The sequence below is a fragment of the Drosophila rhopaloa genome, unplaced genomic scaffold, assembly GCF_018152115.1.
Source record: "Drosophila rhopaloa isolate 14029-0021.01 unplaced genomic scaffold, ASM1815211v1 contig_203, whole genome shotgun sequence".
NCBI classification, from domain to species: domain Eukaryota; kingdom Metazoa; phylum Arthropoda; class Insecta; order Diptera; family Drosophilidae; genus Drosophila; species Drosophila rhopaloa.
The window spans coordinates 2,956,849-2,980,938 of NW_025335088.1; the positions used below are offsets into that span (position 1 = coordinate 2,956,849).

The following is a 24,090-nucleotide window of genomic DNA, read 5'->3' on the forward strand; positions in this document are numbered from 1 at the left end:
CAGGCTAGGGTGAACCCTAGCGAAAAGAATACAACATTTAATCTTTTGGCTTGCGCTTCTCACTGAACATTTTGTAAAAATGGAGTGAAAAATCCAAAACACGTAAAATTCGATTGGTGGAGTTTTCTTTTGGGGTGCCTCTTATCAGAGCAAAGTGATTCTTAAAGCCTAGTATCCAGATCGACGAAAACCGTACGCCAGTCATGAGAGAGAGCGAGAGACAAGCAGCTGGCGTTCACTTTTCGTCGGCCCTTTTTTTCACGTCGGTCTCCTGATACCAGAAAATTCCATAGCGTTGCCAGTCTGCGGAAATGAAGTTTGGGTGTACCCTAGCGAAAAGATTAAAAAATTTAATCTTTTGGCGTGCGCTTCTCACTGAACATTATAAGAAATGGAGGGAAAAACTCAAAAAAGTCACAAAAGTCGATTGCAGGTGTTTACAAGTGAGGACAAAATAACATTAATACTATCTGGGGTGCCTCTTGTAAGAGCAAAATGTTTTTTAGGTCCAGAAAGTACGATAAAACACAATAAAAGTGCAGTTATGAACTTTAAATTAGCAAATAATTATCAGTAAATTAAAAAAACAACTGTTAAATTTAAATTTTATTGTTTTTCAATTTCTTTGTACACCGGCAGACTTGTCTTGCCAAGGTATTTGATAATATCTTTTAAAGGCAAATACGATATTTGAATTTTAACTGCTTGTCAACAAACCCAGCTGATTGACAGTACGACCGTTGCACGCTTAAATCTGATGAACTCTCAAACTTTTGGTCACACTGGAAAGATTAAAGTTTTTACGCTAGCGTAATCGTTTGTCGATCTGGATACTAGGCTTTAGCCTTAAAGCCTAGTATCCTGATCGACGAAAACCGTACGCCAGTCATGAGAGAGAGCGAGAGGCAAACAGCTGGCGTTCACTTTTCGTCGGGCCTTTTTTTCACGTCGGTCTCCTGATCGACGAAAAAAATACCAGAAAATTCCATAGCATTGCCAGTCTGCGGAAACGTGAACCCTAGCGAAAAGATTAAAAAATTTAATCTTTTGGCGTGCGCTTCTCACTGAACATTATAAGAAATGGAGGGAAAAACTCAAAAAACTCACAAAAGTCGATTGCAGGTGTTTACATGTGAGGACAAAATAACATTAATACTATCTGGGGTGCCTCTTGTCAGAGCAAAATGTTTTTTAGGTCCAGAATGTACGATAAAACACAATAAAAGTGCAGTTATGAACTTTAAATTAGCAAATAATTATCAGTAAATTAAAAAAAAGAACTGTTAAATTTGTATTGTATTGTTTTTTAAATTCTTTGTACAGCGGCAGACTTGTCTTGCCAAGGTATTTGATAATATCTTTTAAAGGCTCTTTCCCGCAAATACGATATTTGAATTTTAACTGCTTGTCATCAAACCCAGCTGATTGACAGTACGACCGTAGCAGGCTTAAATCTGATGAACTCTCAAACTTTTGGTCACACTGGAAAGATTAAAGTTTTTACGCTAGCGTAATCGTTTGTTGATCTGGATACTAAGCTTAAGTCAAAATTGTACGGCAGACTTTTAATGCCCTCTTCCCACAGAGCCCCATCCACACTCCACCATCCCTTGAACGGATGGTCCATAAGGTTTTGCCGTTCCGAGAATTCCCAGTTAGTTCCCCATCCAAATTTGACGGACTTTTTTATGCGATAGTTAGGCGATGTTTTTTTGGTGCAACTGTGAGTTCTTCTTCTTGACAGTGGAAATTGGAACATTCACTACGAAAATTAAAAAAAAATAATGGCGGGTAACTTTTGAATAGGGAAGGCGCCAATACATGCTTATACATGTAATAATTAATTAATTACTGCTCCATCTGTGTGGCAGCATTAGGTGTTGCTCACTTTCCTAGGCGCATACCGTACTCACTACATGGGGCAGAACATTTAAAATGAAATAAAATATGAAATTATGATAAAACAAAAAACAAACATTTATATATAACGAACTGGATTTGTTACCATTTAGACAATATTGGGCAATAGCTGTTTAAATTTTGTCTGCAGGCTGGAAAAAATCTGCAGACGTATTAGTTCGATTTGGTTGTTCGCGTAGATTACTTGCAGTCTGTTACCAAGTATCATTTATAACGCTGTTGTGCTCATTTTAAATGTTGTTCAAAATGCAACGGGCTAAAATGATGAGCCACAGCTGTTCATATCAGCTGTTATCGGATGGTGGATGTGCTCTGTGGGAATCGGAGTTTCACATTTGTCAAAATTCTCAACCGTTTCAGACGGATGGACTCTATGGGAAGAGGGCATAAAGGCTCTTTCCAGCAAATACGATTTATGAATTTTAACTGCTTGTCAACAAACCCAGCTGATAGACAGTACGACCGTAGCACGCTTAATTCTGATGAACTCTCGAAAATGCAGTCACACTGGAAGGATTAATGTTTTTAAGTATCTCAAGTATCTCAAGGTTTCGATCGAGTGCATGCATAATATCAAAACATACTTGATTCGTATCTCTACAACAGAGTTTTGCCCTTCCGAAAATGTCCCAGTTAGTTCCCCATCCAAATTTGACGGACTCTTATTTCCGATAGTTATGCAATATTTTTTCGGTGCAACTCTGAGTTCTGCTTCTTGATAGTGACAACTAAAACATTCACTACAAAAACGTAAACAATAATGACGGGGGACTTTAGAAAATGGACGGCGATAAATCAATAAATGCTGTTTATACTTGTAATAGTTAATTAATTACTGCTCCATCCGTGTGGCAGCATTCAGAGTTGCTCCTGGAAGGTGCTGGATGGTGGATGTGCTCTGTGGGAATCGGAGTTTCACATTTGTCTTTTGACAAATCAACCAACCGATTCGAACGGGTGGACTCTATAGAAAGGGCGTATTACGCTATAATTGTGTCCACTTATTATTAACTTCATAGCCCGAGTTTTGATTTTTTTTTTTCAGATTAACATACCGAAGTCTTGCCTCCCAGTCTCTTTGATCTCTCCAATCGGAATAAATCAATTCATTTCGATTACAACAAATCTCATTAACATACGTACATCGATAACAATTACTGATACTGATAACAAATAGTGAAATACTAGGCGCTACATTTAAATTACAATAACAATGAGCGTTACTTTAATCCGTTTCACGACATTCCCACACCGGTGAAGCAAGCACCTTCAACACATCCAGAACAGCCATCCAACATCTGGAGATGGGACGCATAATTAACTTCGCTCTATCGTAACTAGTATAGTATAGTATAGTTCTTCCACGACTCCCTTCCCTCATTCCCGACGAGGGATGGCCGGGTCACAGATGTAGACGAGATTCGCTTAGGCTTGAAAAGCTCGCACCACTTCTCTCTGCGCACGAGCGTTGGTATGCACTCGTGTACCCAACGTTTCCAGAACCGAATCTCATCATCGAGCTCATCTTAGTTCTCTCTGGTTTGATGACTTTTTCTAACTTTTTCATCACATTTTTCCAGACGGTATCCACCTCAGTACAATCTAAGATCTCTGCCACTCGGTTTCCAATGAACTGTTTGTACCGCAGTGTACCACCACCGGTGGGTGCTGCTTATCCAGTATAGAACGGTTTTGTCGTTCTTTCGTCTTACGGTGTCCATCAGCTCCGAGTACAGCTGCTTGGAGCCCCACGCGCGGGATCGTCATCGTCTTCATCGGGGCAAATTTCGTCTTGGAACACACGAAATGGGAGCCCACATTGCTACTGATTGGCTCTAGTCCACAAACACACGCAGCTGTAGTTGCCGTACGCGTCCCCTCCCAAAGAAGTAGCGCGGGCACCGGAAATCTCTGATGTAAATTATTTCCAGCCAACACATCTCAAACTTTTTGGCCAACTCATCCCATTGCATTCCTCTCCGACAAATCTCACGCGCAATTATTTGACGTTCACCAGGAAGCAGCTCAATAATCCTATCGGGTGGGTGCTCGTTCCTCAGTCATCACGCTGCCGTACTTATGGTACTTTACGCTGAACTTAAAGTAATACGTCGCTGGCTGCCAGTGCAAGCCTAATATTTTCTAACATTTTTATTGGATACTAGTGGGTTCAAAGCCTTGACCGCACTGGAAGAAAAGCGACACAAATCGAAACCAGCGTGAATTTTTCTTATTCGTGTTGATACAGAAGCTATCTTCTTTTTCCTCTGAGAAATTATCCACGTAGTCGTCCACATAGTGGTAATCATCGATAGCCTGTACCGCGCGAGGATCTGCTTGGGCGTATCTTGAAGCGTTTATGCGCTGAGCACGGCGAACAAGCGCCGAACGTCATCACCATCATCTCGTACAGGAACCTCTGGGCGTATTCTGCGGCTCTATCAGCATCTGATGAAACATCTCCTTAGTATATCTACGCAGACTGCTCCTTCCCGAAAATAGAAGAGACTTGAACTGTTGTGGGCCTTGGCTGCGGCATCGAAGACTAGACGGATATTCCCGTGCTTATTTGGGTTCCCGACCCCGAAGTGAGGCAGGTACCAGATCTTGTCACTGTTAACTGGTGCCACTTCCTGCTGCTCAAGTTGTCATCTGACACTTATTTTTATAGGAATCCAGTTTGGTATCGTTGGCCCACTCGCCTAATCGTCTCGTCGAGGAGAGTATTCCCAGAGCCCGTGCATCGCCACTAGATGCGGCTGGTGGCGGCTTTACTCCGAAATTCTCTATTTCTAAATATTCGCTGACCATATTCTGTGAGACGGCTAGGAGGCACGATCTCTGAATTGGTGAACTTATCTGTCTCTTCACAGGTCCAAAAACCACCCATCCAAGTTTGTGGCGGCTGCGTGAAATGAGGGACATATTTTAGACAAATCATTTTGGTCTGCCCACGTCACTAATCAGGAGGCTGACCATCTTTGCGTACTCTTTTGCTGACACCGAACCACTCGCGCCCTTCAGTTTAAGTCTCGAGTGAGCTCTTCTTCGATCACGGTTACGGAGAAACATTCATCGAACAGCGCGTATTTTCCCCGTACAGAGTCACGGGCAAAATGAGGAATAGTAGGTGTCCTCCATCCGTCTCGACGCAACTTAAGTTGACTTGGCTGGCGTCCTTCATGCTGCTTGCGCCATGCATCCGGCGTCTTTGCCGATGCTACAAGCGGACTTCCTGGGGTCCGATCATCTGACTAAAGTGCGGCTACCTTCCTTCGATCACCGCCTGTATTTATTGTCCGGCCGCCATCGCTCTTCTCATATGTCCATGGTCGGCCGCGGGACTGTGTAGGGTTGTCCACACCATCATGCAGGAGGTAGTCATATGGCACTTCTCGTTTCTTTTGCTGAATCTGGACATGTGTCCGCTCTCCAGGCGCGAGAAACAAATTCGATGCTTTCTTGCAAATTCTTGCAGTCCTTGCTTGTGTGTTGCCCCTCGCATATTGAGAATCTTCTGGACTGATTCTGATCCCTCTGGTTTGTGTTGGCGTGCAAACCCTTTGCTTAGGGTCCCTTTTGTCGCCGCTCGTAATAGTGCACACTAATTTAGCGAACGCGCTTAGTTATTCGCTCAAGTGCCTCATCATTGGGTGGCACCCTATTACAGAGGCGTTGTTGGTCCAACCTTTTGCTCAGGGGTAGCTTGGCGATAAACTCGTCCATTAATGTATGATTTTCTAGGTGCTGCTCCCCGTTCAGTCTGCCCGGCGCCCATCCAATAAACGGGCTCGGCGAAGCTATTCCGTAGAAACCAATCGATTGCAGAGGTAGCATAAGGTTGCGTAGGGGTTCCCGTAGTGCTTGCACGTGATTCAGTGCGGGATGCACTGTAGCCGACACGTAACATGGTGTGGAATAGCTTAGCGTTGTACAGCTCGTGATGAGTGTGACTTGTTCCCAAATTTCCATTCGATTGTGGCGGCGAATTTCCACTCAATAATGCCAGCAATGGTTCATCTAGAGATGGCATGACAGACTCGAACAAATTCGTGGCCATTTTTCCACTCAATAATGGCGGCAGATTTCCACTCAAGTTTTTCACTGGCGTTTCACTCAAATATGGTGCGCATTCGACGCCCCGGTCTCTCCTGTACCACTTGATCCGTTGCTCTTCATCTGACCTAGCATTTTGAAGCTCGATAAAGGAACGATAAAGGTGCGAATAAAAGAAATGACGCCGACCGGGACTCCCTGGGAGCTGCATTGCTGCGTTGGGCTTACAAGGTGTTGAGGTCGATATTCATGTGTGTAATTTAATTAAATTGGAACTTAAAGTGGAACACCAGCTTTAATCATGTATTCGTCCTAGGTTGTTGTTCTGCATCTCACTAAAAATACTCTATTGTAGAGATACGATTTGAGGATCTTGTGAGTGTGTATCAGCAAATGCATTTTGATTTTATGCATGAGACCATGAAGCCAGACACGTTCAAAGGCTTGTGATACATCGAGGAATATAGCGCTACAATGTTCTCGGTGCTTGAAAGCTGAGCGTATTTTTGATGGTATTCTGCTATGGTTTCTTCGGATGCCAAAATGGTGTGCCGGGATGACATTGTGTGGTCTTTTCCGGGTTTCGGTATCATTATGATGATAGATTTTTTCCACTTCTTTGGGAACTAGTCGAGATTAGATTAAGTTAAGAGTTTGGGGTTAGTAAGTCACCACCGGGAACCTTTTTTGGGTTTAGTTTCCGAAGAAGATGTAAAGCAAATGTTTCAGCTCTGTCCCCGTCGCTTCGTGCCCAGCTTCCTGAAGAGTTTCTTATCGGGGTAATTGTTTCGGTCGGAGCACTTAAATTTTGGTGAACTCTCCATAGGATGTTCTTTTTACTAGTTGGCGAGAGTTTTTCGATGTACCTCAGGTGTGCATTTTCTGCCTGTTAATGTGTTGCTTTGAAGATGCCTTTGAAGAAGTGTTATTAGCACAGAAGATTGGTCTGAAGATAGGTCGGAAAGCGTTTTGGTACTTATTCAATTGCGAGACATGTTTTTTGTCATCGCAAAATCAATCTTGGAGCTTTCAAGGGTCTGCTGGCCTGTTACAGGGGCTTCCAGGAGAAACATAGTCCAGTCAGTAGACAGCAGCAATTGAAAGGTTTCCTTTTTTATAGATGGGGGCTGCAAGTAGTTTGTTGCAAACCTTTGGTGAAGGTGGTATTTGATGCGTTCTGATTAAGACTCCGTTTCCGCCGTAGGCTTTTCTATCTAGATGATCTGTGCGGTAAAATGTATAACCTATAATTTGGAAGTTGTAGTTGCTTGTGAGGTGCGTTTCTACCAGCAGCATAACGTCTATAAGATTTTCGTCAAGGAATTGTGTTAGTTTATGCCGTGAGACCCCATTGCCATTCCACATTGATATTTTTACGGGCAACTGTATTACCAAGTTCTGGTTTTGAACAAGTGGTTGCATAGTCGTGTTCATGAATGACATAAGTTCCATCATGCTTTGTTGGAGGGTAAGCATCATAGTTTCCATTTTGTTATTTGGATGTCCTGGGGCCAGCTGAGAGCTTCCTTGGTGAGGCAGCAGTGCTTTTTTCATCCGCAGTTTCCACATTTTTTCATATTTGCGTCTTCTTTGTTGGCAGACCATTGTACAGAATTGTGGCTACTGTGTCCATACTCCTGGCAATTAGTGAATTCCACTGGTCCATTACGTTTATGAGGCTCCTCCACTGTTATTTTACGGTCCAATAGATATTGCAACTTTTATATCGGGTGCACTTCGTTTTTCACCAAGAATTTGCTGTCTGGCTCAAGCTCGACCTTGAAGAGTGGTTACGGCTTTTGGTTTTTCTTGAGAATGTTAATAACATTCTTACCGGTAAAGCCCTTTTCTTTTAGGGCATTTGTTATTTCGGTGCTGGTAACGTCAGGTTCGATTCCTGTTTGTAGTTTTATTTATCTATATATATAAAAATGGTGCAAAAAATTTACGCCATCGCAAAACAAGAGAACGGCTGGGCCGATTTGGCTCAAATTTTTTTTCAGTTGTTTGTAATTGCCAGAAGAAGGTTAATACATAAGAAAATTTTGGGAAAAACTGCCGGAAAAGTCGCTATCGGCTCAAGAGATGTATTCATTGTTGTACATAAAACTGTTAAAACAGCAGTCTTTGGAAATAATGCCTTCATTGTTGTATATAAAACTGTTAAAAACGAGTTAACGAAACTTTGCCAAAGTATTGATTGGAAATAATGCCTCCTTTTAGATCAAGACTTGGACGGCGTTCACGCAATGCGATACATTCTCAGAATGTCCGTAATAACCCCAAGCCCGACAAAATGTGAGTAGAAGAAGACCAGCCGCAAATGAAAACTTGAATCGCATACAATTCCGAAACACCCTTCAAAGATCATAGCTGCGTTGTTATTGGTTCATTGTCTGTCGTATGTCAGCATCGCAATGCACTGAAGTTTCGATTGAAAACCCCCGGCTTATGCTGTGCAGGTGGCAAAATTAAATTGCCCGTTTTGGCTCATCCACCAAAGCCATTGTATTCGCTACTATATGGAAATTCGGCCAAATCAAACCGTTTCCTAAAGCTTGCACAAAAATATAACGGATGCTTTCAAATGACGTCATTTGGACCGACGTTGTTCATCAACCAAGCTACAATCCGAGTTATAAGGTAATAGCGTCTCTTTATTATCGAAATGAACAACTCTCATTTTTTTCAAAATTGCATCCCAACATTCAGATTCAAGGGCAAATTCACCATCGAGCGGGCGCTTTGTTACCACCACCAAACAAAGATCATAAATTCCTTCAGATCTACTTCATTGGTTATTCGGAAGATGAACTAAATCAGCGTTTTGCAATTTTCACTGCAACTAAACGTGAAATTATACAACAATTGCAAAATCTTCTGCATGAGCGTAATGAATTGGTCAGATTGTTCAAAACCGCATTGCATACAATGCATTCTGACGACCACAAAATCATTATCAGCACTGACAAAAGGCCCACTGGAAGCCATGCAAAACAATTTAATGCTCCCACTATTAATGAAGTCGCAGTGGTGATTGTTGGCGAGAATGTGGAATCACGCGATATTGTTCTTAAGTGTCGGGATGATGGCCAATTGCAGCGAGTTTATGAGACTCATCGGTCATATGATGCACTTCAATACCCGTTGATGTTCTGTCGTGGAGAAGATTATTATTATGGGTATCACTTCAACATAATGACGGTCAATCCAACGACAGGTTTGTTTACAAGTCATCACTTCTTTTTGATTCTACAACTAAGTTTGAATTCAAATTTTAGGAGAAGAAACGAATAAGAAGGTCAGGTCTATGAATTTGTATGCGTATCGATAATTAATAATTAATAATAATAATAATAATTTTAATTAATTTTAAAATAAAGGGTATATTTCGACAGCGCGCTGCAGCGAAGAAATGCTTGTGAATACATGTGCACACCTACAGAAGATAAAAAACAAATGGTGAAAAAGAAATGATAAAAAGATACATATGTTCGCAGTCGATTCCAAATGAAGATAGAAAAAATGATTAATAAAAATAGCCTTATAAAATCCAGCTCCCAGCTTATTTACGAGCGCAAAAGGTTATCGTGAAACAAAAGAAGTGACCAAACCGCCGCGGTGGTTTCAATTCACGGGGATTATAAGGTGTTTCAAATATAAAAAAATTTATTTTGATAACCGCTGCGGTAACTTGTTTACGAGCGGCGAATTGCGCTGCATTTTGCAATCGTTTCAATGGCAGTTATATAATATTGTTGTCCGATTTTTATTTAATTAAAACCGTAATTCCATAATATTTAAATATTACCAATTCCCAAAGAACAAAGTTAGAATTTTTTTGAATTTTGTTTTCCGATTGTTCCTATGGGAGCTCGATGATATCCGATCCGGCTCGTAACGACTTATATACTACCTGCAATAGAAAGACACCTTTTGGGAAAGTTTCAAGCAGATAGCTTTAAAACTGAAGGACTAGTTCGCGTAGAAATGGACTCTCCTGGTGATGCTGATCAAGAATATATATACTTTGTAGGGTGTCTAATGTCTCCTTCAATGCGTTGCAAATTTTTGACTGAAATTATAATACCCTCTGCAAGGGTATGAAAATAAACCGTGGAAAGTGGTGTGGGTAATTCACTAGATACGCTCAGTGTTACCAGCACAGAAAGGGCGGCCAAGTTGATTGTGCAACCGTACCTTAGAAGGTGATAAACCAAAACGGGATGATACGGCCCACAGTGCCTAACGCCGGATAAAATAATAGGAATCGAAAGAAATTGCGAAAAAAATTCAAGCATTTGCCAAGGAAAAAAAGAAAACAATGTAATGATAAGTTGCAATAAACCCACAAAACAAAAAATAAAAAAAACACACACACACGCAAAAATTGAATTCCCGGCTGTCCCATTATACCTGCATCACTCTAAAGTCATTTTTTTACCCTTAGAATCTACACGTTGTAAGTCACCCGACACTCACGTTCGCAATACACGAAGATAATACAACGAAAGATAAATAAAGAATTATACGATGCACGGGTAAGAGAGAAATTACCGTAATATTTAAAATTTAACAAAAACTTTGTCGTCACTGTACTTGTTAAAACTCCCATCTGTTTGAATCGATTTGTTAGTATGGACGAAATGAAGGCAGCTCTTATTAAATTTAAGGCTACTCTGGCCTTGTTGCTTGGCCAGATGGCCGATATTAAAGATGATGTGAAAAAGTTAGTGACAAGGTGGTGAGCCTAGAGAAGGCTCAGGAAAAAATGAACGAGGTTGCTCCCCAACCGAAGCCTTTGACTCCCGCCCGCACGGAGTATGAATTAAAAGAGATTGCTAGGTTGCCGGATTGTGTGAAAAAACTGTAGGTCTTTGAGGGCGAAGCTGGTGGCTACCACTCTTGGATGGGAAGGTCGGAAGCCATTCTGAAAGACTACGAGATAATAAAAGAAAGACCTCTCTATCGTTCCATAGTCGTTAGCATTAGGCATAATATTAGGGGTAACGCCAAGACAACGCTTCTGTCATACAACGTGGCAGAAGACGTTTGGCAAGAGAAAAAACGCGTCCTAATGCTTCATTACGCCAATAAGCGAGATCTGCGCACACTAGAATACCAGATGAGTCAAATGACTCAGGGGGCGAAGACCGTGGAAGCCTTTTACTCAGGAATAAATGCCCGGGAATTCTCTAAGCTACTAGTAATTCGCGGCCCAAAAAATTTGCCAGAGGCCTACGCAATCTGTTTAGAGTTGCAGAATCTGGCCTCAATGAATCATGTCACTTACTCTAAAAAGTTTTCATCTTCTCAGCCTTACCGTCAGAAGTACTCTTGGCCCCAATCTAACTACTCATCTTATAATAACAAATACCAGTATCAAGACGCAGGCAGGAAATGGGACTAAGCTACAGTTTCTAATAGACACTGGCGCGAGTAAGAACTTCATTAGCCCCTAGTTAGCCAAGGGATGCAAGCCCTTGTCGAAGCCCTTTCCGGTTCAATCCGCTGGAGGGGAGATAAAAATAACGCATTAACTAACTTTACTCTAACTTAACTTAACTAAATTACTCTCCTGTCACCTTCTGAATGGGAAAGACGGCCCAATCTCCGATATTTCACGGTCTCTAATCAAAACTGAAAACTTCGCAGTAAACGAGAAAGAAATGCTGGCGATAGTATGGGACCTCGATAATTTACGATCCTATCTCTATGGCGCCGCGTCAATTAAAGTTTATACCGATCACCAACCCCCTAACCTTTTCATTATGCAATCGATAAGTTGAAACGCTGAAAAGAGCGCATAGAAGAATAGAACTGCGAGCTTATTTACAAATCCAATGTGGTTGCTGATGCTCTTTCTCGCATCGTGCCGAATGTACACTACCTCAATGCCGACATATCCTCAACGTCAACAACGGACTCCGTTGCTACCGTTCACAGTGGGCTTCATGACGCGTTGGACTTAATTCCTGACGTGGAAGCCCCTATTAACGTGTTTAGGAATCAACTTGTCTTTGACCCAAATAGGCTGGAATACTCTTGCGAAACCCCACACACGGGCTTCTTGCGTCACTTGGTCCCCATTGACTGCACACTAAATTTACCAACCTGTTTGATGAAATACTTGAAGCCATTAATAATTAATGGCAAACAAATTCCTGAAGTCTCTACAAGAGTACTACCGGGAGAACTTCCCGGGGTACAAACTTCGCATTACGCAAAGGTTGGTAACCGATGTAGCGGACGAAGTAGAGACGAGTAGAATAATAAATACGCATTCTAGGGCCCACAGAAATCCAAAAGAGATGAAGTTACAAATCTTGGAAAAATTGTATTTCCCCAGAATGACCAGCCGCATTAGGTCGTTGGTCTCTTCTTGCCGGGCTTGTAAAATGTTCCTGCCAAGCCGGAATTACAACTAACCCCTTTCCCCATCCCTAATTGTGAACTCCTTTTCGATCGATTGTAATTTTTGAGATCGGAAACTGATGTAAACAAATGATGGGGCCAAGACCTTTCAAACGATTTACAGCATTCCCAGATACGATTCCATTTCCATTTGACTTCACAAGCGGATCGCGAAATTTCAATGCAAAAACCGGTGTATCAATACCAAATAATATTTTTAAAGATTACAAAGAAACAATTTAAAATAATTAAGTACACAGGGACTATTTCTTATGGCTGGCATAGGAACGTTCCAAAAATATATTCGCATAAGAATATATTACATTTAAATCGAAACTAAAAAAAAGTCACAACCTTAGTTTCAAAATAAATCAGTTCTGAATAATAAAAACAATAACATTTAAGGAAAAACATTTTTAAATTACACAAAACAATTTTTTATCTGCACAGATGTATTTATTTCTGGAATATGATCAAAAAGAGTGGAGATCTATCAATCCTAAAAACTACGAAATTTAAAAAAATTCACTATTTTTTTCAAGGCTCTGGTGCTTTTTTTCAGCATAGTTACTTATTTCAGCGAAAACGGATTAACATAAAAACCCGAACTTAATAACCGAAATTAAGTTAGAGCAAGAGGAACATTCAAACGCAATCTCCTTTATACACTTGCAGAGGGTAATATAATTTCAGTCGAAAGTTTACAACGCAGTGAAGGAGACATTTCCGACCCTATAATTTTTTTGTTTTGTAGCCAATCAGAAATATATTTTTTTAAGAACTACTACTTTTCATTACAACTTGGCTAGTTTGGTGTTAACGAGCGGCTGCAATGGCAGATGACCATCGCAGGGCGGTACGTTGGAGGCCAGAACGACCCGGTGGAAATCGTAGACAATATATATATTGATTAGCCTTTCCATGAAGTTCGTTCACCGACCCAGGCAAGATGATAGATTGTGTGCAAGTGAGAGGCTCCTTAGGATACAGTTCATCTCCAGGAAGCACTCCAAACATGCGGTCATCGCAGCGATAGTAAACGGGCTGCACCATTGTGCTTCCTCGGCTACTTCTTTGGCGGGAAAACTTAAGAAGCTCCTGCCAGCTATGCAAGTTCGTCAGACGTGCGATGTCATAAACCAACATGAAAGGAAGCCAAATGGTGCCATCCTGGGAGTTTGTCCAGGCCTCCGTCGGACTCATCCAGTGGGCTCAGGCCACTTCGTGAGGTTCCAGTAGAAGACTTACCTCATTGACCTGCTCATCCAGCGTGGTGACATAGTAAACAGTGTCATATTTTCGATTGGCTGTGGCTGCTGTCCTCCAAATGGAGCTCCAGAAACTGTGAGGCATTATTGTGAACTCCATGCTGCCACTCAGAAAGATCGCTAGGCTCTAGGATCAAAGTCCGAGGATGTCTGGATTTGGAATCCGAAATTTTCAAGGTGTCCTGATTTGTGCAGATCAGGATGCCCACCTCCTCGAAGGTTTCCCTAAGCTCAGTCAGCCGCAGTGCGATGTCCCTTGAAAAAAGTTTTCTTCTGGACAGAAATTCAGGCCTGGGATTATCCTGATTGTGTCTGACCTTTCTGAATTGGTCATCGGTCACGCCAACGGATTTGAAATAAGTGATCCATTCCGGAGATTCATCCTCTCTGGGATCAAAAACGACGCCAGGGAAGACGCAGTGATTCAATGCATAAGAAGTAGCCTCAGTTCGTTTGATCAAAAGTAACCTGTAGTCATACTCTTTTAATGTATCATCTTTGGCAGCCAATATTAGGCTAGCCGAAGGTCTGTAAGATCCAGTTTAAGTAGCAGCTGCCATAGTTTAGAGTCCACTGCCATAAAATTTCCTGCTCGACTAACATAAACCTTTGATCTCAATAAGTAAGTTGAGAGAAACGACTATTAGATATCATTGCTAATAGATTTATAAATAATAATCAAGCGATAATATTTAAAGATTAGAAAATATGGAAGCTAAACATTTGTTTTAAACATGTCGGAATTATTTTTTTGTTTTTTAAAATTTTAACCATTTATTCAACAGGTAAAACGTAAACAACAGCTGGTGAGTAATCGATAATTATATATATTTTATATATTTTTGATATATTATATATTTTTGATCAGCGTCACCAGAAGAGTCGATCTAGCCATGTCCGTCTGCCCGTCCGTTTGTTCGTCAGTCCGTCTGTCCGTTTTTACGCAGTCTAGTCCCTTAGTTTTGAAGCAGGTGTACATAAGTCGGAACGAGACGGATCGGCCTACTATATCATATTGCTCCCATGGGAACAAAAATAAAGTCATAACTTCGTTGTTTTTTATAATATCTGAATTTACTCCAAGCTTTTAAATTTTTTTATAAGCTTCAGAAAAACAATCGCGAAAAAGGGAAATAAAAAAAATCTACCCCTATACTCAGAGATATAGTAATTTTTAGCCGTTTCAGAATTAAGGTGTTATAAAAATCAGACGACTATTTCATGAAGATGCTATACGAAAGATCAGAAAAGAATGGGCAAATCAACACAAATTCAGTGTTTTTAAACAAATTCCGAAATTTTTGAGATATAAATATTGTTACAATTGTAAGCAAACGGTTTCCAATTTATAAAGATCCGACGAATATATGATATTGGTCCCATAAATCGGAAAATTGCGATAACTTTGTTATTTTACAACATATTTTTGCATATTTTCGTCACTACATAACTGACAATTTTTCATACGGTTTCAGTTATTGGTCAAAATGGGTCATCTATTTTACATAGCTGCCATAGATACAATTGTTCTATTTATAGGCAGGAGCCAAAGCTTATATACCCTTGCAGTTATAACAAACGACTACATTTCGTTTTCTATTTTACTAAAAACATTGAAGCTATGTCGATTTTGCGCTGCATTTTGCCATCGTTTTTTTGGCAACTACATATATGAAATTGTTTTCCGATTTTGACAAAACTAAGAGCTTAATTCTGATATAGTAAATAATTACTATATCTCAAAGGCATATTTTGATAAATAAAAAACAGCAAAATAAATTTTCTTTTCAATTTTATTTTTTTTAATTTTTTGATTTTCCTATGGGAGCTGTATGATATAATAGATGTCCAATTTTAAAGTCCCAAAGAACAAAAAAAAATTAAAAACTACTTTATAAAAAGGAACACTTTTGGAAAAGTTTTAAGCAGATAGCTTTAAAACTGAGGGACTAGTTTGCGTAAGATCGTTTGACGGACAGAAGGACAAACGGACGGATATGGCTAGATCAACTCTCCTGGTGATCAAGAATATAGGGCCGGAAATGTTTCCTTTACTGCGTTGCAAGCTTTTGACTTAAATTATATTACCCCCTGCATGGGTATACAAAAAGGTTTTTCCTTTTCTATACTGTTGTAGAGGGTATTAAAATTTTAGTCAAATGTCACATTTCTAATCCTTTTCATATATTTTTTCGAGATCAGCCCGGTAATAATAAAAACAAGAGAGAACGCTATAATCGGGTGCCCCGACTATCAGATACCCGTTACTCAGGTAAAGGGAGTGCGAGGGAGATGGAGATAGAAACTTTGATCACGCATAACTTTTTAACGAATGGTCCGATTTGAAAAAATTCTGCTACATTTCGATAGGTATTGATAAACACAATAAAACTGCATTTTTACTTTTCCGAAATATTTAAATTTTTAAAATCGTATATAAGCGATTGTGGGCGTTAAAGGGGGCGTGGCACCATTTTGAAACAAACTTGCGCTGCGTAGGAACTCCTAGAATCTGCATGCAAAATGCCAATCTTCTAGCTTTTATAGTTTCCGAGATCTCAGCGTTCATACGGACAGACAGACGGACAGACAGACGGACAGACGGACAGACGGACAGACAGACGGACAGACGGACATGGCTAGATCGACTCGGCTAGTGATCCTGAACAAGAATATATATACTTTATAGGGTCGGAAACGCTTCCTTCTAGCTGTTACATACTTTTGCACGAATACAATATACCCTTTTACTCTACGAGTAACGGGTATAAAAATGGATAATTGAGCTTAAATTAAGTTCAAAATTTGGCATGGCAGAAAAACTGCCACAATATGTACATATGTATATATATTATTATATATTATATTATTATAAAGGCGAAATGCCTCCATTAAGGCGTGTGTTTTTGTCATTATGAAGGTGATCATTTCATTATTTAAATCTTTTATTTTTGTTTCTGTGTCAAGTAAAAGTTATATTCTTGCATCATCATGTAGTAAAATGAAACGATTCCAAGGCATTCCAAGGCTTTTGGGAGGGTGCTGTTATATTTTGATCAGTTAAGGACACGTATTGCCGCAGAAAAACAAAAATTTCATTGCCTTAAATAAAAATTACTAAGTATATAGAGCCTTTTGTAAGTGTTCTGAATCCAGCGCCGCTTTCGACACGCTCTAGTAAGGGCGACACCTGTATGTAATGTAGCAAACGCATTTCAGAAAGTTAAAGTTTGCAGGCACAAGATAAGACTCTCATCAGGGTTTTGTCAATTGTCATGCGCACGGAGTCGAGCTTTTCATGCCTGACGCAGCTCTTATAAAAAAATGTATTCGATGTGTTTTCATTGGCATAAGTAGCTCGATATTAACTTATACGAACATATTGCTTAAAGAATACATTTGTTTTTAGCTAAAATTTACATAGCTTGTTCGATTTGTACAATTCAAGGGAAAGGCCTAACATTGTTAAACTACAATTTACAACCAATTTTGCAAGACCATTTATAAGCGGAAAATACTTTACTATTATGTGTTAGATATCAGTTTGGTTCACTGCATTACTATTTTGAGGACTCCGGCAGCTACAACCTCAGACGCCTGTATTTTTTAAAATATAAACAAAGAAAAGTGTTTTACAAAAATATGCAGTTATACATTAGTTGAAACGTAAAATATGTGCAGATATAAAAACAATTTATAGGCAATCAAAATTGAACTTTTGAAATAAAAGTATACGGTTATACGTCAAAAAGTTTAATACATTTACCAGTAGAAAAAAATTTTCAAAACTGGTATTAAATATTTATTATTGGAACTGTTCATATAATATTGGTGTTTTATTACAAGTCTACTTATTAATATAAAAACAAGTTGTTATGTGTACATATGTCTTGACTTAATCTTATATAATCATGTTTGAAAGTTAATTTCTTTCGGATTAAGGTGCGAAGTATTATTAAATTTAAAACTGTCTTTTACTAATTCGTCTTTGCAGATATGGCGAGCATAGTACTAATAGCGTGTTTGGCTGTTTTGGGTCTAATTATTGCCATCGCTCTATTTCTGGCTGGCGGATACTTATGGTGGAGACATAAAAGATCCCAATTACAGTTTATTGAGCCAAACGAAGACGAGGAATCCAGTAGTTATAGTCTTAGGTAAGTTTCAATATTAATTTCCTAGATTCCTGCAATGGTAAAAATTCTTTTTATTAGTTCCTCCCTCCTGGTACTCGAAACATCTATCATTGTACATCAAAAACTTTATAAATTTTATAAATGATTAGTGTATCCATTTTTGTTTACAAACTACATACAATTACATGAATACAGAAGATTCCGTGCAGATTTAGACACCCAACTGACCCAACAATTTTAATCTAATCATTTCCATTCCTGATCGTTTTAACCATTTAAAATTTGGCTCGATACTAACCGAATAGAGAGGTCCGAAATATGTGGAAATAAATTGTTCGATACTATCTAATTATTTTTCTGCTTGCACATATTTCGGTAATTACTTTATATACATACCTATGTCTTTCTCTCGTTCGATCATTGACTATTAGATGTTTGGTGAGAGCATTACAAATGGTTTTTTCCCAAAGACATACAAATGTGCGCGAAATTCAGCCAGTAACGTTAAGGTCATAAGCACCCAAGTTCTTGTGCAAGGTCAAAAGTGAACATGGATATATGTACATACATCTACATACAAATTTATGCATTCACTGATCTGCATTGACGAGCAATATCTACAGAGAACAACAAGATGAAGTTGGTGACTGTACCAGAACAAAAACGGAACCGAGTTCGGCAATATGACGGCGTCGTAAAATTTTTCTACCAAGGTGTCAACCACCACGACAAAGGTTCTTCTAGCTGAAGTATAGGATTTTGGTAGAAATTCATCTTTAACAAGAAAATTACTAAAGGCTATGAAGCTATGTCGATTTTGCTGACGGGCAGTCGGACGGGCGGATAGACGGACGGACGGAGAGACGGACATGGCCAGATAGACTCTCCTGGTGATGCTGATCAAGAATACTTGACTGAAATTATAATACCCTTTGCAAGGTTATAAAAATCATGTACATATATGTATGTACATATGTACTTGGAAAACTAGCTAATACCACTGATCCAAGCTTAATTGAGCTGTTTGTCTTTAGAGTAAGCTCTAAGATTTTAAGACAAATAATGTACAAATGAACTTTAACGTAGTCAAAGGGATCGGGATCATATTTAACAAATTAAAAACATTTAAATTAAGAAATAATATTTATGACTTGTACGAATTTTTAACAAACCAGTAAATATAATTTAAAATGACAAATGCAGGAAAATATTTGGTAATAAAGGGACACAAACAGAACAAGAGAGAACGCTATAGTCGAGTGCCTCGACTATTAGATACCCGTTACTCAGCTAAACAACTTTAGTTTTTGCATTAACATAATGTGAATTAGAGTGACCACAGGAACAAAGAACAAGGACAAAAAGTTCAAATTATCAATTTGAATTAGGCGTTCTCTTAGCGCTAGTAGCTTTACAGCACGAGCATCAGCACCAGCGCTGCTTTAGCGCAGGCAGCTTTTGTCCTGCACCAGCATACACACATACGCCATTGTTTGACTCAGACCTCCAATTTGACTAACTTGATTTGATTTGCATAGTTCTTGGGATATAGTTCGGTATTGACAAATGAAAACCATCGCAATTTCCTTTAATAGAAATCCTTATCGAGAATTAATGTTGACTCTGTTGAGCACCTTGGCCAGCTGTTCCAAAGTCATCCGTTAGATGGCGCTATTGTATTGCGCCATCTACCCGGGCCATGAAAGGCGGAAATGTAGGCGCTAGCCAGGCTTAAGCGTTTAATGAGTTTTTGGGCGTTAGAGTGGGCGTGGCAAACTTTTATTAGGCCAATCGATAGGTATTGACGAAACAAATACATATCAATTAAATTTTTCATAATAGCATCAAAACTGTGGCCACAGCTTGTGGCTTGTGAGCGCCAGAGGGGGCGTGGCACCATTTTGAAACAAACTTGCGCTGCGTAGGAACTCCTAAAATCTACATGCAAAATGCCAATCTTCTAGCTTTTATTGTTTCCGAGATTTCAGCGCTCATACAGACGGACAGACAGACGGACAGACGGACATGGCTAGATCGACTCGGCTTGTGATCCTGAACAAGAATATATATACTTTATAGGGTCGGAAACGCTTCCTTCTACCTGTTACATACTTTTGCACGAATACAATATACCCTTTTACTCTACGAGTAACGGGTATAAACATTGAATTACAAAACAAATTCCAAAAAATTACTGTTTAATTTAAAATGGTATTGTTTTTTAATTTCTTTGTACACCGACACTCTTCCCAAGGTACTTGAGAATATCCGCTAAGGGCCATTCCCTGCAAAGGTTTTTGGAATTTTCACTGTTTGTTAACAAACCTAGCTGATTAACAGAAAGCACAATTCTGATAAACTATTTTGTAATGACCGCCCTAAATGAATTTCTGCCGATAAGGGAACCGTTGGATTATTTTTATACCCTTGCAGAGGGTATTATAATTTTTTGTTTTTATACCCTTGCAGAGGGTATTATAATTTTGGTCAAAAGTGTGCAACGCAGTGAAGGAGACATCTCCGACCCTATAAAGTATATATATTTTTGATCAGGATCACCTCCTGAGTTGATATAGCCATGTCCGTCTGTCCGTCTGTCCGTCTGTCCGTCTGTCTGTCCGTCTGTCTGTCCGTCTGTCTGTCCGTCTGTCTGTTTCTACGCGAACTAGTCTCTCAGTTTTAAAGATATCGAATTGAAACTTTGCACACACCCTTCTTTCCTTTGCACGCAGTATATAAGTCGGAACGGCCGGGATCGGCCGACTATATCCTATAGCTGCCATATAACTGAACGATCGGAAATGCCATAACTTTGGTGTTTGTAAAGTTAGGAAGTTGGGATTTTCTATGGGTTTTGTATTTGGCTAATCAATCCGACATGCCGAATTTCATAAGGATCGGCCGACTATATCCTATAGCTTCCATATAACTGATTGATCGGAAATGCCATAACCTTGGTGTTTGTAAAGTTAGAATGTTGGGATTTTCTATGGGTTTTATATTTGGCTAATCAATCCGACATGCCGAATTTCATAAGGATCGGCCGACTATATCCTATAGCTGCCATATAACTGATTGATCGGAAATGCCATAACTTTGGTGTTTGTTAAGTTAGGAAGTAGGGATTTTCTATGTGTTTTATTTTTGGCCAATCAATCCGACCCACTAAACTTCATAAGGATCGGCCGACTATATCCTATAGCTGCCATATAACTGAACGATTGGAAATGCCATAACTTTGGTGTTTTTAAAGTTAGGAAGTTGGGATTTTTTATGAGTATTAAGAATGCATCATATGAATAATTTTGGAGAATATAATTTACAGAGTATTCTGCAAGGGTATATCAACTTCGGCTCCGCCCGAAGTTAGATTTCCTTTCTTGTTTTTTTTTGTTTTTAATTTGGAATTTTTTTTTTTTTAATTTTGGAATTTTCACTGTTTGTTAACAAACCTAGCTGGTTAACAGAAAGCACAATTCTGATAAGCTCTTTTGTAATGACCGCCCTAAATGAATTTCTGCCGATAAGGGAACCGTTGGATTATTTTTATACCCTTGCAAAGGGTATTATAATTTTGGTCAAAAGTGTGCAACGCAGTGAAGGAGACATCTCCGACCATATTCTTGATCAGGATCACCTCCTGAGTTGATATAGCCATGTCCGTCTGTCCGTCTGTCTGCCCGTCTGTCTGTCCGTCTGTCTGTCCGTCTGTCTGTTTCTACGCGAACTAGTCTCTCAGTTTTAAAGATATCGAATTGAAACTTTGCACACACCCTTATTTCCTCTGCACGCAGTATATATGTCGGAACGGCCGGGATCGGCCGACTATATCCTATAGCTGCCATATAACTGATTGATCGGAAATGCCATATCTTTGGTGTTTGTAAAGTTAGGAAGTTGGGATTTTCTATGGTTTTATTTTTGGCCAATCGGACCTACTAAATTTCATAAGGATCGGCCGACTATATCCTATAGCTGCCATATAACTGATTGATCGGAAATGCCATAACTTTGGAGTTTGTAAAGTCAGAAAGTTGAGATTTCCTATGGGTTTTATTTTTGGCCAATTAATCCGACCTACCAAATTTCATATGGATCGGCCAACTATATCCTATAGCTGCCATTCCTTTTTAAAGTTAGGAAATTGGGATTTTTTATGAGTATTAAGAATGCATCATATGAATAATTTTGAAGAATATAATTTACAGAGTATTCTGCAAGGGTATATCAACTTCGGCTCCGCCCGAAGTTAGCTTTCCTTTCTTGTTATACCCTTGCAGAGGGTATTATAATTTTGGTCAAAAGTGTGCAACGCAGTGAAGGAGACATCTCCGACCCTATAAAGTATATATATTCTTGATCAGGATCACCTCCTGAGTTGATATAGCCATGTCCGTCTGTCCGTCTGTCTGTTTCTACGCAAACTAGTCTCTCAGTTTTAAAGCTATCGAACTGAAACTTTGCAGACGCCCTTCTTTCCTTTGCACGCAGTATATAGGTCGGAACGGCCGGGATCGGCCGACTATATCCTATAGCTGCCATATAACTGATTGATCGGAAATGCCATATCTTGTAAAGTTAGGAAGTTGGGATTTTCTATGGGTTTTATATTTGGCATGTCAATCAGACCTACCAAATTTCATAAGGATCGGCCGACTAAATCCTATAGCTGCCATTTAACTGATTGATCGGAAATGCCATAACTTTGGTGTTTGTAAAGTTAGGAAGTTGGGATTTTCTTTGGGTTTTATTTTTGGCCAATCAATCCGACCTACCAAATTTCATAAGGATCGGCCGACTAAATCCTATAGCTAAATTCTAAACTTCGGCTCCGCCCGAAGCTAGCTTTCCTTTCTTGTTTTCTGATGATCCAGTAACAAGTTGTGCTTGTCACCGCAAAACCTTTTATCTTGGAGGCGACTACGAAGCTCTTTTTTTTTATAAAAATTTGTGATAGTTTAAATGTTGTACTTTGATATGCTAATAAAATAATTGATCTGACATTAACCGTATCTTGAGAAAAAATTTGAATGGCCCTATTTAACTAGGATTGGGCGTGTTGTTGTTTATTCAGTGAAAAGTTGTATATAGAAGCAATTTCCAATTCTTCCAATAAAAAGTTATCTTATACAAAAATATATTTAGAATGGCAACAATCGAGTTTTTAAAAATAAAATGTTTTCAGGGCTGCTCAGGACATTGTTGACTCTGGAAATCCACCTACAAAACCTCAAGTGCCGGCAACGCAAGCTATCACAACTCCTCTTCAAAATAACATTAACAGAAAATTAAATGGGTTTTTAAGTCTTAGAACTCCTTTGATTGGGTAGGTATTTTTAATATATATCGTACATATTCATTTATTGCAATATTTTTTAAAGTGGTTCGGGGACTACACAAGCAAAACCACAAAATGCTTCTTCGGTTGGAAACGTTGGAGATGGGACTACTAAGGATTCCGCTGTAAGTAAATGGTACCTAAAGCCATTCTTGAGATATATTTAATAATTGTTGATGTTTGCCCTAATAACATTTAATGATTAAAAGAAAGACATATTCTGTGCGATCTTATACATTTATACTTTTATACGAAAATTATCCATTAATTCAGCCTCATTGAAAAATGGTTTGGCTCCACTGTCAACATACCGTGTGTGGGTGGTTTCGGCGTGACAATTTACCAATTAGTCCTAAATGGTGGTTTATCGCTCCTAACCGATTCTTTGAGTCGATTATTTTTCTGAGCAACCCTTAAATCCTGACACGAAACATTATACGTACATACGTCAAATTGGCAACGGTCGGCTAACGAGTTGAAATTGGAACACGGAGGGGCTTATTTTATTTTAAAATATTTTCGCAGTCTTAAAAGAAATTGAAAAAAAATAAAATGCAAATATGTAAGTAAAAGAATATCGAATCTTTTAAACTAAGATTTTAAAAGAAATCATTCAAAAAATTGCTTTAAAATATATTTGGTAATAAATCGGCAAATACCGTCAAATACCCATAGAGTCCATCAGTTCGAAATGGTTGGAATTTTTGGCAAATGTGAAACTCCGATTCCCACAGAGCACATCCATTATCAAATAACAGCTGATTTGAACAGCTGTGGCTAATAATTCTAGCCTGTTGCATTTTGAACAGCGCTATAAATGATACTTGGTAACAGACTGCAAGAGAACTAAGCGAACAACCACATTTTTGCCAGCCTGCAGGAAAAGTTAAATATTGTCTTAATGGTAACAAATCAAGTTCATTAAATATAAATAGTTTGGTTTTTTGTTTTATTATAA

General features: G+C 39.1%; 1 protein-coding gene and 1 pseudogene across 6 annotated transcripts in view; one reads left to right on the forward strand and one right to left on the reverse strand.

Moving 5' to 3' along the window:
* Nucleotides 1–13,184: 13,184 nt before the first annotated feature.
* On the reverse strand, nucleotides 13,185–14,200 carry LOC108044331 (annotated as a pseudogene).
* A 2,806-nt stretch (nucleotides 14,201–17,006) lies between these two features.
* Nucleotides 17,007–24,090, forward strand: part of LOC108044332 (synaptotagmin-7) — a 38,927-nt gene continuing 31,843 nt past the window's right edge. For 2 of the 6 annotated variants that reach the window (XM_044460575.1, XM_017123323.2), the window contains exons 1-4: nucleotides 17,014–17,189; nucleotides 17,653–17,815; nucleotides 22,980–23,120; nucleotides 23,176–23,257. In XM_044460575.1, coding sequence (XP_044316510.1) covers nucleotides 17,186–17,189; nucleotides 17,653–17,815; nucleotides 22,980–23,120; nucleotides 23,176–23,257 — 390 coding nt within the window. In that variant the 5' untranslated portion in view covers nucleotides 17,014–17,185. Of the gene's footprint in view, nucleotides 17,450–17,476; nucleotides 17,601–17,652; nucleotides 17,816–22,979; nucleotides 23,121–23,175; nucleotides 23,258–24,090 lie in introns of those variants that run through there. The other 4 variants (XM_044460572.1, XM_044460571.1, XM_044460573.1 and 1 more) reach the window with 4 other exon arrangements.